The sequence below is a fragment of the Lynx rufus genome, unplaced genomic scaffold (assembly GCF_022079265.1).
Source record: "Lynx rufus isolate CCGP_SWC_20201006 ecotype Redwood Valley unplaced genomic scaffold, mLynRuf1.p SCAF_11, whole genome shotgun sequence".
In the NCBI taxonomy this organism is placed as follows: Eukaryota; Metazoa; Chordata; class Mammalia; order Carnivora; family Felidae; genus Lynx; species Lynx rufus.
The window spans coordinates 60122150-60138964 of record NW_025814825.1 but is presented as its reverse complement, the minus strand read 5'-3'; the positions used below and the strand labels follow the sequence as shown (position 1 = coordinate 60138964).

The window sequence follows — 16815 nt, the reverse complement described above, 5'->3', positions numbered from 1 at the left end:
CACATATATATAATCACCTGATTTAGAAAGATGATAGTAGAATCTAGTGGAGAAAGGCTAGTCTATGAAATGCGTGTTGCTAGGACATCTCTTTGGGAAAAAAGTATATTTTGACTCTTCACCTCACACTATACATACACAAATTCCAGATGAAATATGAAAGGTAAAAAAAAAACACAAAAAACTAGTAAAGTTTTTAGAAGAAACTACAGAAGAACATCCTCAAGTAAGATATTGGTAAGGACACAACTCTAAATGTGAAGGAAAGAAATGGGGAAGTTGGACTGTATTAAGAACTTGTGTTCATGAGGTTATCTTTAGGAAAGTGAAAAGGCAAACAGAGTGAGAGAAGACGCTTGAAATCCACATATCCAATAAAGAGCTCATATCCAGAATATTACAAAGAACTCTTACCTATTAGAAAAATAGGCAAAAGACTTGAAAGCTATCACTGGGTATGAAAATAGAGGGTGTCTTCATGGCTAATTAACATAAAAAGTACACAACTTCATTAATCATCAAGGGATAGAAATTAAAACCAGTGTGATACCACCATATATGCACTGGAATGGCTACAATGAAAAAAGCAATAAATACCTGTGTGTTGGCAGGGATGTAGAGCAAGAGAGCTCTTGTTCACTGCTGGTGAGAGTGTAAACTGGTTTAAGCACTTTGAAAAACCATTTTGCACTATCTAAAGCTGATATATGCAAACCCTGTGCCATAGCAATTTCAGAGGTCGCAGGGTCCTTGCTGGGGCTCAGGGACCAGCACAGGAAGGTGTGCCGGGGTGCTACCAGGATGCGGGTGGCCTTCTGTTTCTCCATGTGGGTGCTGACTTCATGGATGCATTCAGCGTATGACAATTCATTGAGCTCTACCCTTAGGATTTATGTGCTCTTCTGTGTGTATGCCGGGCTTTGAGAAAATGTTAAACTTACATATTGAGAAGTGACTAATCTTTAGATTCATTCTACTGAATGAATCATCTGGCTTTCAAAGATGAGTGTTTTTAGATAGAAGTAACTCATTAAATAGTTGGAATATTTAATGAGGAAAAAATTTAGCAGAAGATATATTTAACAAGACCTTAGACATTTGCATAAAAATATTTTTACTGGAAGAAAAGACTTTTGTCTCCTAGGTGCTTGTTTTTACTAGAAAACTTTTTCATTATTTGATTTCTGAATTTGGGCCATAATTATACCTATGTGAGGATCAGTTTAGTTTGTGGTTACAAAATCTTATATGATACTTTACATGAGCATCAGATTTTTTGTTTTCTTTCTTAATTTTTTCCCTCCATTCTCATAGCATGATGGGTAGCGGCAGAGGTGGTGATTTGGATTTCTAGGGCAGGGGTCAGGGAAATTATGGCATGTAGGCCAAACCTGGCTTAAGGCCTGCCTCTATAAAGCTTTATTTTGGAATACAGCCATACTCAATTTATTCACGTTTTTTATGGCCACTTTCAGCTATGACGGCAGTTAAGTAGTTGCGACAGAAACCTTATGACCTACAAAGCCTAAAATACTTACTGTCTTGCCTTTTTATGGAAAAGGTTTACCACCCTTTGTTCTAGATCACCTTTATTTCTAGAGTATTCATCCATGTGAACCCTATGATTTGAGAGCCTTTACTGTCCAAAATGATAGTCACTAGCCATATGTAGCTATTTCAGTTTAAATTAAATAAAATTAAAAACTCAGGTCATTTGTATTCACCACACTTTAAGTACTCGTCGCTGTGTGTGGCTGGTAGCAACTGTATTGGGCAATGCAGATATGTAATATGTCCATCATCCAGAAAATTCTCTCTGGCCCTGATTGAGCCACTTGGTTTTTTTTACTGTCTCCATTGATAATCCTGCTGATGTGCCTGTTTCTTTCATCTGGACTTATTTTCTCTTATTTTCTGTCTTTGTAATTTCATTCCATCCTTTAAGACTAAGTTTGAATCCTAGTTTATTTAAATATTAAATATATTAAATATTCAACATTTTCAGTATGTCTTATCTAGTTCACCAAGAAAATAGTAAGATATTGAAAGGCAGGTACTGTGTTCTTTGTAGCTTTGTTTAGTTCCTTGAACATAGTCATCTTTGTCACTGTTGTTTTAATACATATTGGATCTCACTAAATAGTGTGAAATTATTTCACTTTTTTTCTCCCTAGGCATAACGAACTGTAAACTTCAAAAAAATAAAAATAAATAAAAAAAGAAAGAAAGAAAAAGAAAAAAGTAAAGATGGGTGAAAAGAAACCAGAGCCTTTGGACTTCGTGAAAGATTTCCAGGAATATCTGACTCAACAGACTCATCATGTGAATATGATTTCTGGATCAGTTAGTGGGGATAAAGAAGCAGAGGCTCTTCAGGGAGGTAGACTCATCTTAATACTATTAATTAATTCACTTTTCATAAATATGTTAATGTTTGTATATAGCTATGCATATGATGAAGACCACTATTGACTAATGTGAATCATTCCATCTTTACTTAGAAAGATACAGTACAATTTGTTTTCCTCTTTACACATGTCAGATTTTTGTTGAGGGAGAATGAGGCTTCCCCAAGGGCCTAACATGGTCTAGAGAGGCATTATGGTCTCATTGGAAGATTAGGAGTTCCAAATATCCTTCCCATCTTATAAGTTCTAGTAGCTAACTGTCGACACAAGGAACCCAAGGGGGTTGAACATCAGCTTCACTACACAAAGGATTTGGCCATTAGGAAATCTGGATTAGACCAGAGACATGATGGGGGTTTCTGTTTTTTCTCTCTTAAAATGAAGAAAGCGCTGACCATGTTTACCCATTTAGACAGCAAACTGGAATAGAGAAAGCAACCCATTTGGGCCTGTTACAGACAGACTTTATCTTGTTTGCTTACCAAACACACTGGAATTTATTTCTGAACGTAGCTCAGGTGTCAACAAACCACAGCTCACGGACCCCACCTGGACTGCTAACTGTTTTTATATGACCTGCAAACTCAGAGAGATTTCTAGATTTTAAAATGGGGGGGGGGAACCAAAACAATACTCTAATGTGCAAATTATATGAAATTCAGACATCAGCATCCATAAGTAACATTTGATTGAAACAGAGCTATATTTGCTTGTTCACATGTTTTCTATAGCTGTTTTTGTGCTATAACAGCAGAGTTCAGTAGTTGTGATAGAGAACATGTGGCCCATAAAGCCACAAAGTATTTACTCTCTGATCCTTATGGGAGGTTTGCTGACCCCTGATGAAGATGGTCTGTGGCCTGTAGTCTAGGGGCCAACAGCAGTGGCCAGGCATCATCTGGGAGCTTGTCAGAAGTGTAAAATGTCAGTTCCCAGTGCAGATCTACTGAATCAGTCTGTATTTTAAAAAGCTCCTCATGTGATTCATACACATGCACATTAAATGTTTGGAGTCACCGGCTCGAGAGAGAAATCAGAGAGGGGGACACAGCCTTGTCCCTCCCATGCCGTGGCACTGTTGGATATTGGGTTTTCACCGACCAGCAAGATCACTTTTCTCCTGGTGAAGCAGGGAGGAAACAGTGGAGGAGGCGGCTTGACGTGTTCACACAAATAGTACTGCTATTTCCTGGGGATGCAGTAGAAGTGCTTTGCCCATGAAGTTGCAGCACCAAAAATGTCCCTTCTGACACTTGAGTTTATAGGTTCCTGGACTGGGATCCAAGAGAAAAGGCTTGTAGTCCCCACTGCTTGCTGGTCTTCCTGATTAGGAGCACTTGCCCCTTCAGTTTCTTTATAGATACAAAGAAGTAGTCAGATCACATTAAAAACAAAGGGCCAGACCGATACCTTTTAGCTTTCAAATTCTTGCAGTTCCAACATTCAGAGGTATCAGATAGACTATCTTCCTTTATGTGCTTATTTAGAATGTTAAGATCCTAAATGCATCCCAGCCTCTAGAACATGTGCATAAACCAAGTGGAACAGTGCAAAACTCAACATTAATTGCTTTAGACTACAGTAAATAGAGTTAGGATTGGGGAGATTACTGTGACTGCCAGTTATAATATTTGTAGAAGTGGCTAGAATCTTAAACGTGTGTAACTTTGCCATTACTCCTTACTCCCCTCTGTCTCCTCACCTGTCACATTAGGATAATACCCAGCTCTCTTCTTCAGAAGCATGTGGAAGACTGATAAAATGTATGTGTAAGTAATTTGAGATCCCCCTATAAAAGGTTCTCAAAAACAGGATACTGCTTTTGTGTGAAATTAACCTCAGTTCAGAAAGTGAAAGTCTGTAGCTTACGAGTTTAGCTTTTGTGCTAAATTAACTATCAATTTATGATTTTTTTACCACTCAAAACCAAAATGCTAAATTGAGTTGATTCTGAGATGCATAATTTCTTTTGCTATACTTTGTTTATAGCTGGAACAGATGGTGATCAAAATGGACTCGATCACCCATCTGTTGAAGTTTCTCTGGATGAAAACTCAGGAATGTTAGTAGACGGGTTTGAAAGGACCTTTGATGGGAAGCTCAAGTGTCGGTACTGCAACTATGCCAGCAAAGGAACAGCCCGGCTTATTGAACACATTAGAATCCACACAGGTAACGGAGAAACAGCTGGAGAAGGCATTTGTTTGGGGGTGGGAGAGGGGCCAAGGAAGGCAGGTTGATGCGTCCTATAAATCGTTCTAATAGTTTAACATTGATGGCTGATAACAAGGTATGGATAAATGGAGAAGTTACTCTATTTTTTCAAAACAATAGCATAATGAGAGGAAGTAAGGCCCCTTCTAGAGCTTCCCCTTCCTTAGCCATCTTTCTTCGTGTTCCAAGTAATCTCTCAACATTTATCTGCTTCTCAGGCTGGGCAGGTTAATGCTGATGGTATGTGAAGTGATAAAATGTTTTTATCTTCATCCTTAGTATGTTTCAGTTGCCGACCAGGGACAAGGCATTTATACAGTCACAGACTACATTGCTAATCTGCAGGGCTTGCTGTAGCCACCCCATTTCCTGAGAAACCCTCCTAGCTGTGCCTGCCCTGGGCAAGCCCTGGTCACGTGTCCCAGCTGTGTGCCTGTGGTTTCTCATGCTATGTGGTGCTGACCTAGACCCCTTCTGAGGACAGGGTTTGTGGCAGGGCCCTCTTGGTGCCCCCAGAGCCTAAAAGAGCAGCTGACATGTAGTAAGTATTCAGTACTTAATTTGTCAGTACTTAATTTGTTAAATTAATGACTCCAAATCTCATATTCCAGATACTTATTTTACACTATTTCCAGCTAAGGGCACTAACTCAAATTGTCCCCTGTGGCAGCTGAAGAGGAGAAGGAGGAAGGTAGAGGTAAAGCACTGGCCATTTTGAAGGGACACTTGGCATAACTCATACTTGGACTAGGAAACTCATTTCCATTTTGAGCTTTCTATTTAATAGAAGGACTTTTTAGAAAGGCTTTTTGTATTTTTTTTCTGAGGAAGGGGTATGTGTGTGTGTGTGTATGAATATGTATGGAGAAGTGCTCGTGTATAGGTGTGTACATAAACATATAACTGAGGCATGGTTTTGGTAAAGTCACTGTTACACAGGGTACTGTCAGTTTTGCTCTTCTTTCCCAAAATGCCAGCTGAAGCCATAACAACTTTTACATGATATTGACTAAGAGAATGGATCTCTATGTCTCAAATTGTGGCTGAAGAGTTCTTAAGCTTTATTTAAGTGTACAGGTTTCTTTGCAAAGAAACGTGAACAATTTCTAAATCTAATGAACGGACAAAACATGAAACTCTCCACAAATGAGCTACCTTTGCAGTTTCTCCCCCATTTTTCTTTTTAAACAGGTGAGAAACCTCATAGGTGTCACTTATGTCCATTCGCATCTGCTTACGAGCGCCATCTGGAAGCCCACATGCGTTCCCATACAGGAGAAAAACCATACAAATGTGAATTATGTTCCTTCCGCTGCAGTGATCGAAGTAACCTGTCCCATCATCGAAGGCGCAAGCATAAAATGGTACCAATTAAAGGCACTAGGTCTTCCTTAAGCAGCAAGAAAATGTGGGGAGTTTTACAGAAGAAAACAAGCAATCTGGGCTATAGCAGAAGAGCACTAATCAACTTAAGTCCACCTTCCATGGTGGTTCAGAAGCCAGACTACCTTAACGACTTTACCCATGAAATCCCAAATATCCAGACCGACTCGTATGAAAGTATGGCAAAAACCGCACCAACGGGTGGCCTGCCAAGGGACCCACAAGAACTCATGGTTGACAACCCTTTAAATCAGCTCTCGACTCTGGCAGGACAGTTGTCCAGTTTACCGCCGGAGAACCAAAACCCCGCCTCCCCCGACGTGGTCCCCTGCCCGGATGAGAAGCCTTTCATGATGCAGCAGCCCTCTGCCCAAGCGGTCGTTGCCGCCGTGTCCGCGAGTATTCCTCAGAGCTCCTCCCCCACGAGCCCTGAGCCTCGGCCGCCCCACAGCCAGAGGAACTACAGTCCGGTGGCAGGTCCGAGCAGCGAACCGAGTGCCCACACCAGTACCCCCAGCCTAGGGAACAGCCAGCCGAGCACTCCGGCTCCCACGCTGCCGGTCCAGGACCCTCAGCTCCTGCACCACTGCCAGCACTGTGATATGTACTTCGCCGACAACATCCTTTACACTATTCATATGGGATGTCATGGGTATGAAAATCCTTTCCAGTGTAACATATGTGGCTGCAAATGTAAAAACAAGTATGATTTTGCCTGTCATTTTGCAAGGGGACAACATAACCAACACTGATTGAAAATAATCACATTATGCTTTCCTTGGTTTTTGTGTTTTATAGTTTTGTTTATTGTTGTTTTTGTTTTTCTGGGGGTGGGGTCATTCCTAATAAGATGTCTGCTAATTTAAAGTCTATCTACATATTTATAGAATGTAAGTTTGACAGTGGAAACAAAACTTTCTCCTTTTTTTTTTCTTCTCCCCATAAAAATCTGGTGAGGGTCACTTATGTATTAGAACAGTTAGACACATTGGGGTCTATTTTCTCGTTTCATTTAGACATTTGAGAATTGGAGTGCAGTCATAATCCTAACAGGTATTCATTTAAATTTCCCATATTTATGGTCCATAAAATCTTCAAAGCTTATTGCTACTCTTGGTATTTCAACATACACATTGCAGCTAGGTAATTTCTACCATGAATCAGCATGGTAAAATTATCGCCTCTTCCAAAGTCTATTAACAGCTTATTCAGTGTTTTCAGAGAGGAATTGCCTTTAACAACACTCTTAACTGACATGCTGTTTAGTTCACATTGCTGAAGTTGAAGCCGCGCTTTCGTTTCAACTGATAATCACAGAACTACTTTGTGTAGATTTTGTTTTCCATAAGGGGAAATGTTAATAGTGCATTCCTTTCAAATTAAAGCTATAAAAACATGAGGTAAAAGTTCTGAAAAGAAATGAAACTTAAATTGAAAATGGGCTTAATATTTAAAATACCTGTTTATTCCATTTCCAGTTTAAACACCTGTCTTTTTATGCTGGTTTATTGTAAAAGCCACAGGTAAATACAGGAGAGTGCTAGAAATATAAGAGGATTATCTGTAAAGATGCCTTTTTGTTTCTTTTAATTTGAACCTTTCATTTAAATTCTCCATTCTGACATCATTATTGTCAGGCGAGGTTGATAAGTATACTGAGACTCTGTTATTCCTTCTATTCCTTTGATGACCAAAGAGGTACAGTGGAATTCATCCATCTCACTCCTCGGAAATGCAGTCCTTTACACACATGTACACGCGCGCGCGCGCACACACACACACACACAGAATCTCTGAAATGTCCATTTCCTGCCCTCTGTCCATTCATCGTCCATAATTTCTGAGAAGAGGTGGTATAGTAACACATGGGAAAATGTGGTGGTGAAGTAATACTTAAAAAAATGAGAACGTGTGTGCAGAGCAAATTCTGGTTTTTCCTTCAGAATTGGCCATTTAAAAGATTTGCTGTGAATTCAAGTTGTAATGCTTATTTGCAGGTCCTGCCAGTTTTTCGTGTACAGTGACAAAACTATACGGAGACTGAATCGCCGCCTTAGTAGGAAAGGGTACAAAAAGTAGGAAAATAGAAGATGCAGTTAAATGTGATATTTGATTTGTTTACAAAAATAAGACTTGCTAAATCTAGAATAATTTTGAATAGGAGGCTATTGTTTTTATATTGTGTAATAACTAGCTTACTCTGAAGAGGGCTTGGTCAAACAATAAAATATATTGTTACTAACTGCTGGTTTCTGTGTACTTTGCAAAAGTTTGATTTTTTAATTTGGTTCAGATCTTACAAAGTGTTACTAATTGGCTTCTTAAGGAGAATATCCTAACTACTAAGCATTTAATAAGCAAAAAAGACCTCAGTTCATCTATAGTAACTAAAAGGGAAACACAGACAGTGTATGTCCCCAGAACCCCCAAGTGCCAACTTAATGAATCTTCTGCCCTCCCTTCCAAATGCTAGAAAGCCAGTAAAAGGAGTTCTTGTGGTTTAGTGTCCAATTGAAACTAATCTCAGCAGCATTGTTGAGAGAGCAGCAAGGAGTCTGTCCAAACTGTCAGTAACTCTCTTCCTTGTCAGATCTGAGGCTTGCGCCATCTACGATTGTATTTCTCTTGTAGCTTCACTCACTCACCGCTCAGATCCACGTTCATGCAACCATTTCCAAATCTGACTTGGCTCTAGTATTTTTTTATTGCCAGGAGAAACAGGTTGCCGTCATTTGGAAGCTTTTGCAATTCAAACGAAAGCAATACTCTGAGATAGAAAATGAGAGATTTCATTAAAGAAGGAGGAAGGACTCTCTCATTAAAACCAGTTTATTAACTCTATGTTCTGGGCCCAATAGTGACAAACACTTTTTTCTGACAACTAAAGATAGATGTTTGGAAGGTACATTTTAATTTAAACAGAGAATATCTTTTTTTTCATAATTATAAACTAGAATTAGAAATCTAATTTTCCTAGGACTTAAAAGAGCACAGTCCGTGTTCCAAAGGCGTCAGTGCTTGAGCGCTACAATTAATTCTAAATGCACTAAAGTTTTTGAATCAAATCTACCTTAGAAACTTTTTTAGTATTGTATTTTTTAAAAAGATTTAGGATTTTATTTAAATGTTCTGTGAGTTAAATTTTATACATGGAAAGATGATACTATCTTCCATTAAGTGTTGAATATGTTTCTCCCATTTTATTTTTAATCAAATATTTTATAGAAATGAGCTGCTAGGAAAAGTTGAACGTGAACTATTTATAGTACTTTGCTGTGAACAGGCAATGCTCTGAAACTAAAATTATTTTTGTTCAGTGAACATAAGTTTAGATTTTTAAAGTTCATAGATAATTTATCTCCACTAATATTTTTTTAAGAAACTGTGAAGAGATTAACAGGGAATAATTTCGTTTCAGATTTTACTAATCTAGTATGTAGCTACAACTTCTTGAAATTCAAGTAAAGGCTAGACTTTTACTTTGAATATTTGCCACTGCTATTTCATTTTAGAAATAAGTGTTTGCCATTTATCTGCAGAATTGTTTGACAAAGGGGATATTCCTTTAAAAATGTTGAGATAAACTTCATTTTAAGTTTTACAAAGATATTTATCAAGTGGATGTATTATTTTTAAAGAAATTCCCTGCTAAGGACTTTTTCATTAAATAATCTTATTAGAGGGATTATGATTTCTACAACTTGTTTTTGTTCATATGTACTTTGATGTAAAGAACATATTTTATATGCAAAACATAAAACCTGAGTATGGTTGCAAAACACTACATTGTTTAGGGATTCCAGAGAGCAGTTTGATGCTGAAATAACCATATCTAGTCTGTAGTTCATATTGTGAATTAAGCTTTGCTTTTGTAATACATGAATAAAAAAATAACACTTCTATTGATCTCGATTTTTCTTCTTTGAAAACTAGGGTCCAGTTAGGTTTTTAGTAATTTTCCCGTATGTAAACTGTTAATTAAAAAAAAGGGGGGGGGTTATGGCTACATTGGTTTGAATTTGTAGAATGCCTTACCCATGAGAAGATCTGTCACATGAGTTAAAAACAAAAACAGCTCCATGTATCCACGTCTTGTCTTCTTCCTTCTCTGCCTTATTGACGAAGACTCCTGTCCCCACCAGCCCTACCCTAAGGGTTCTGGCACGTAAATGAGGAAGCCTGCTGCCGATACTCAATTGTCCACATCACATCTGACAAGCCACCAACTGAAGTAGTTTCTGTTATGACAAATGGATCTTTAGAATGGACTTTTTTTTTTTTTTAAACAAGTCTGGCAATTCACACCACTGGCCTAGAAAATATCCAGTAATGCAAAATGGTTTTATTTTGCAAACTCAACCAAAATCGGATATTTGATTGTAAGTTCAAAAGTTTTAATGCTTTGAAAAATATTTCTGGACAATATTCTCTTTCTCATGATGAAAAAAAGCAATAGCGTCTGATACATTGGTGGTTTCTGGAAAGCACAGGTACTTTTTGTTTCCTTGTCTTAGGTCTTCCAAAAACTCTGCTTTGAGCTTGTTGAGTTCTTCTGCTAGAAGCTTCAAGTTGAAAGGAAGCACTCGTTCCTCTAAAATGAAAAGACATTCTCAAATTATTTGTATAAACTAAATCAGGCCAGGCTGTCTAACAACATAGGAAATTAATTTGAATACTTCTGACAAACTGATCAGATTTTATTAATCACAGTTGAGCTGGTGTACTATGTAGACAAAAGGTCACACTGACGTGATAACAAATCTTTTAAATAACTTCGTATGAGATGCATGAGCAGAAAAGATAAGCCTGGAGGGGATTTTTTTGTTGTTGTTGACAAGATGGTTGGTTTAGAATGTTCTTGAGCTAACAGGTAGTAAGGCAAAAAAAGCAGGAATAGGAAATGACAGTGTGGTTGAAACTGTTGTAAATAGTCTCTAGAGCAGATGTCCAACCTAGAACTTCCTACAATGATGGAAATGTCCTGGATCTGCCCTCTTCAATACAGCAGCCACTAGCCACGTGGGTAATGTGACTGAGGAACTAGATTTTTATATTAAACAGCTTTATTGAAATAAATTTGCATACTATATACCCTTTATTAATTTAGACTCCAACTCAGGGGGCACCTGGGTGGCTCAGTCGGTTGAGTGTCTGACTCCTGGTCTCAGCTCAGGTCATGATCTCGAGGTTCAGGAGATAGAGTCCCACGTTGGGTTCTGTGCCTCTAGATTTCTCCCTTCTGGATCTCTCACATGACTGAACTCAAGCAACACGTGGACTTCTGTGATGGCTTCTTTCACTTAGTCTAACATTTTCAAGGCTCATCCTGGCTCCGATGAATAATGCTGACGCAAACATTTGTGTTCACATTTTTATATGAACGTACGTTTTCACTTCTCTTTCCTGGCAGTGCAATTGCTGGGTCCCGTGGTGACTACACTTACTCGCTGCAGGAAGTGCTCGGTGGTTTGCCAAAGCAGCTGCACTGCTTCCCATTCCCACCAGCAGCGGACGAGGGTTCGGATTTCCCCACGTGCTCACCGCCTCTTGGACTTTCTGATTCTGGCTGGCCTAGTGAGTGGGTGCAGTGGCCGCTCGTGGTTTTGGTTTGCGTCTCCCTGATGACTAATGATGTCAAGTGTGTCTTCTTGTGGTTGTGGGCCACTTGTGTATCTTCCCTGGGGAAATGTCTATTCAGATCCTTTGCCCGTTTTTAAAACCGGGTTATCTTTATTATTGAGTGGTAAGAGTCCTTTATCTGTTTTGGATGCAAGTCCCTTATGAGATAGATGATTTGCGAGGATTTTCTCCTGATCTGTGGGTTGTCTTTTCATTTTCTTGGTGGTAGGAGAAATGAATTTCTAATTTCATTTAAGCATAGATCTAGATGCTACGACCACCTCCCTCACCAAAAAAAAAAAAAAAAAGTTTTTTTTTAATGGGTGGGAAATAAGTCAAGAGTGATTTGAGCGTAATCCTATCTCCTCCCCTTCTCTTCATTTTATACAGAAGACAAGGCAGGCAAATGATTGAGCCCCAGCTCCTGCAACTATTTTTGTTTTTATTCTAATTATGCTGCTGTTTCTGTTCCAGGCCCGTGTTTTTCAAACTCTGGATTATAACCTACAAGTGAGATGCAGGTTGCAAGCTGTGTTTCTCTAAAATGGAATCAAAAAGATCATAGAAGAGCTCACCAAACGTGAGGGTTCTGTGAAACTTGTTGCTACGCACGTGTGTGTTCGTGTACTGAGCTACAGTCTCGGGTACAAGATAAAATCTGCTTCTGGATCGTGGTTAAAAAAAAAAAAGTATGAAACACACCATATGGTTAGTGTATTGTTTCTTCTTCCAAGAAACTGTTGTAAAGGTGTTAATAATAGATGTTGTCGTAAAGGTGTTAATAATAGATGCCGATGATGCAGGGAGCGTAACAGAAAACATAAACTAGAGTCACTTGACTCTGAACCCAGGTTGTCCACGTATCTAGTAGCTGTTCAGCCTTGGGTAAGTTACTTGATCCTCTCAGAACCTTCATTTCCCCATTTATAAAATTACACCTACCTCATGAGGCTGTCAAGACTGGAAACAGTATGTATAAGGCACTTAGCATGTAAAAGCTAAAGAAACGGTAGGCTATTAGTTTTTAAGTCAGATTTTAAATATAGTGTAGAGTTCAACATTTAAAAGCGAAAGGAGTAATTTTTTTTAATATTCATTTATTTTGAGACACAGAGAACGAGAGAGGGGAAGGAGAGAGAGAGAGGGAAAGAGAATCCCAAGCAGGCTTTGCACCGTCATCACAGAGCCTGACACGCGTCTTGATCCCATGAATCATGAGATCATGACCCGAGCCAAAATCAAGAGTTGGACGCTTAACCAACCGAGCCACCCAGGCACCCCTAAAGGAGTTCTTTTATAAAACGACCACACATGCCATCTAAGTTCAGACTGACAATCCACTGAGCTTGCTGACTGGACATGTGGCCCCTGACCACCTCTCCCCATTCCTTATTTCACCCGATTCAGTGGCCTCTTTTCTGCTCTAAGACCTACCAAATAACTTCACCTCGGGGTTTCTGCACCTGTGTCCACTGCGTGGAATGATCTATCTCCAGATATCTGCATGCTGACTCTTTCCGTTATTCATATCTCTGCTTAAATACCACCTCTGAGAAGCCTTCCTGATTACCCTTTAAAAGAAGCTCTCCTGGGTGCCTGGGTGGCTCAGTCGGTTGAGCATCCGACTTCAGCTCAGGTCATGATCTCGCGGTTTGTGAGTTCGAGCCCCGCGTTGGGCTCTGTGCTGACAGCTCAGAGCCTGGAGCCTGCTTCGGATTCTGTGTCTCCCTCTCTCTCCCCCTCCCCAGCTCATGCTCTGTCTCTCTCTGTCTCAAAAATAAAAACAAAACAAAAAAACATTAAAAAACAGTTTTTAAAAGAAGCTCTCCCATCACCCTCCACTGCCTTACCCTACTTTATTTTTCTTCAGGGCACCAGCAGAGACTCATGTATTTATCTGTCTGTCTCCTCAAAGTAATGTTCTGCTCCCTGCTGACACCCTAGTATCTAGAATAAAGCCTAGTACAGAGTAGCCACTCAATAAAAATGTACTGGATGGATGAATACCCTGTTCTGGGGGTAGAATTTTTAGTTTTCTATAATCCAGTTGCATGGTGAAACTAAAAACGATGTCAACGTTGTGACGGAAAGCTAACCAACTACCCAAGGGAACAAGAACAGCAGGAGAGTTGTATCAACTAAACCCCACACGACTGCTCAACATACCTTTTGCTTCCTTCATTGTCTGAGAGACAATCCTTCGGAGCATCTGATCGGCTTGATGAAGAAGGTTGGTTGAACAAATGATTCTGTCTGCTTCCTATGCAACACAGACATCGTTACTGAAGTTAGGTAGTTTTATAAAAGAGGTGGCTAAACTGTGATGTGTTTCTGATGAGACTACAAGGAAAGTTACGGTGGCTTTTCTGTTCCAGCTGTCCCTCCCGAGATCCCATCTAGATGACGGGGGCTGACAATCTGTCCAATAATGGGCTCTCCGTCTACAGCGTTTGTCACCATGTGCGGTGCAAGTGCTCCTGTCCTTGTCCGTCTCAAGCTACCAACACCAACATATGTTAACAGGCTCTAATATTTCGGAAAATGTGACAGTCGGCTTTGACCAGCTGCTGCCCGTGGCCACCAGGATGCCACTGCAGCCAGTTGTCATAAGTAGAGTCCTGCTGAGATGCCAAGGCGGTGACAAAGGCATTTTTCACATTTTACTCATATTCTTTTTTACATTCAGCTCAGAAAGACCTTCCTTCAAACAGTTGTACCTTGCCATTTATACCACATCTATACTGGAAGATTTACCTTTTGTTCCACATTGTCCTCAATATATTTTACTGGATTTTCCAAAGCAGTAAGCAATAAATCGGTCAACTTCAGGCTAGAAGAGAAGGTGAGATAAAATGAATCCTTCTATCAAACATCTTTTTTAAAAAGAACCTGTGTTTATGAATACTGAATTGAATTCTAGAGGAATAAACATGCTATAATCCAAAGGATCCTAAGCCAAAGGGGTAAAAAATGAAAAGATTTGGAAGCTACCTTCTACTTACAAAATCCAAATGGAGAAGCTGAAAACAAGTTAGAAGGCAAAAGAATCCCCTTATTTAAAAAAATACTAATTTTCTAAGACTCATTTCAATAAGCTTTGAAAAGGAATTCTCTCTTTTCCCTCATTAAGTGCTACTATAACTCTACTTTATTTCCTCAAGAAGGGACTTCTTTCTGGCTTCTTATTTACTGGATGGGGATTAGCAAAGTTCCTCGCTGGTCAAGGGGCCATGGAGGGTTCAGGTAGAATCCATTCATTTACTACTATGTATGTGAAACTATGTGCTATAAGTTGGGGGTACAGGAAGATCCCTACACTTTCTAAGTCCAGCAGTGGTTACATCATCTCCATTAGGAGACAGATAATTAAATCAGCAAAAATGTATAATTTCAGACAGTGACAAGTGGATAAGTGAAAACAAAGTGAATTTTAAAAATTAGCCATTTAAAAACTGCTGGTCCCCTGTGGACAACAGTTAGGCAGGAGCTAAGAAAATGAGGGCAAAATAGCTCTAGAACTGTGCTGTCTGAGAAAATAGCCACTAGCCATGAGGCTATTTAAGTTTACAGTAATTAAAATAAAATTTAAAATTCAGGCCGCCAGATGCACCGGCTATATTTCAAGTGCTCAATAGTCACATGTGGCCAGCAGCTACTACACTGGACAGTACAAATGTAGTACATTTCCATCATCTGCGAAAATTCCATTAGAAATGTGCGGCTGTAGAACTCTCAAGACATACATCACAAACGAAAGCATTAGCACCGCAGCCCACAGGCATCACATATACGTGGTGGTGTAACTGCAGGGGGGTCTGAGTCAAAATTAGGACTCCAGACCACTTCCACTCTCTTTCTTTCTGTGAGAAAATTACTGGGCAACCTATTTAGACTGTGCTACTGTGGCAAGAGTTTCAAAGATGTGTCCAACTCTGCATTCCCTGCTCTGATCTCTGGGAGAACCTAGTCTTTTTTTTTTTTTTTTTTTTTTAAGTTTATTTATGTATCTTGAGAGAGAGAGAGAGAGAGAGAGAGAGAGAGAGAATCTCAAGCAGGCTCTGCACTGTCAGCACAGAGCCCGATGTTGGGGCTGGAACTCCCAAGCTGTGAGATCCTGAAACCAAGGGTCAGATGCTTAACCAGACTGAGCCACCCAGGCGCCCCTGGGAGAACATAGTCTTAACAAGAGCACATGTGCGCCAGCAAACTTGGGTTCACATCTGAGCTACCACGAGCTCGGGGACTCTGGGCAAACTAACTTTCTCACTCAGTTGCCTCTTCTCTAGAGAGGAGAGAGAGCAATCTCCATGTTTGTGTAAAGGTTAACCGAGTGGACCTGGGTAAAGCCAAGGGCACAGTGCTCCCTCAGGGAGGCACCCAGCTAAGGTCAGCTTTGCGTAGGATACCTGGCTTCAGAAGAACATTCTGAACTCTCAATTGTGAGGCTGTTGTGTTCCCAAGCATTTTTCTCGGGGTTGGGCTTTTCCAGCTTTCTTCCCATCAGGTGGATGGTCTCGGCAGGCAGCGCCTGGGGTCTCTGGCCATTCCTCTGTAAACAGGTCTCCAGAGAACAATCTAAAAAAAGCTGGCAAAAGCCTAATGAATCTGAAAGCAATGTGAAACCATGAAATCAGTGGTGCACTATTTTTTCCAAAATGCAAAATAAACAAATCAGGCAAATTATCCCAGCTGTGGCAGGAAAATACTGAACATCTAGCTTTGAAAATTAAGTAAATCTATACTAACTTCCTGATCCAATTCAATTCTCACTAAAAGCAGTCGTGATTTTGATAGGCAAACAAGTGTCTGTGTGTAAGAAAAAAAATGTTTTAATTACGTTTCCGAGCCAGTTGGTAGACTTCGTATCTCATACTTTGATAATAAAAGTTGTCATCTAAAATCAAAAACAAAGGTCTAGAAACAGCAGTCTTCGTTAAGAGATAGCAAGACCGGGCCTCCGGTGCAGCAGAAGATATCAGATCTTGATCCTTTAAGCAGGTTATAAAATCCTCCCACATGGCTTCAGTCCTGTTGGGTGGGGTAGACATCTGACACCCGTTAATGACAGCCAACAAGAAGTATTCTAGGTACTTCAACAGTTCCTGTCGAAGCAACTTCCATTGGGATGGCTACAAAAGAGGGAAAAATCACAATTTATATTGGGCTTTGGTCAACAGGGTGCTCCGGCCTA

General features: G+C 39.8%; 2 protein-coding genes across 5 annotated transcripts in view; one reads left to right on the top strand and one right to left on the bottom strand.

Annotated features, from left to right (window-relative positions):
* IKZF5 (IKAROS family zinc finger 5) overlaps positions 1-8247 on the top strand; it is a 22379-nt gene extending 14132 nt beyond the window's left edge. The window contains exons 1-4 of one of the 4 annotated variants that reach the window (XM_047073564.1): positions 2291-2380; positions 4123-4171; positions 4398-4580; positions 5814-8247. In XM_047073564.1, coding sequence (XP_046929520.1) covers positions 4469-4580; positions 5814-6757 — 1056 coding nt within the window. In that variant the 5' untranslated portion in view covers positions 2291-2380; positions 4123-4171; positions 4398-4468 and the 3' untranslated portion in view covers positions 6758-8247. Of the gene's footprint in view, positions 1-2174; positions 2381-4122; positions 4178-4397; positions 4581-5813 lie in introns of those variants that run through there. The other 3 variants (XM_047073563.1, XM_047073562.1, XM_047073565.1) reach the window with 3 other exon arrangements.
* PSTK (phosphoseryl-tRNA kinase) overlaps positions 7580-16815 on the bottom strand; it is a 22398-nt gene continuing 13162 nt past the window's right edge. Inside the window, exons 3-7 of the mRNA XM_047073566.1 lie at positions 16462-16753; positions 16031-16229; positions 14379-14454; positions 13791-13884; positions 7580-10596 (exon numbers count right to left, since the gene is read on the bottom strand). Coding sequence (XP_046929522.1) covers positions 10400-10596; positions 13791-13884; positions 14379-14454; positions 16031-16229; positions 16462-16753 — 858 coding nt within the window. The 3' untranslated portion in view covers positions 7580-10399. The remainder of the gene's footprint in view (positions 10597-13790; positions 13885-14378; positions 14455-16030; positions 16230-16461; positions 16754-16815) is intronic.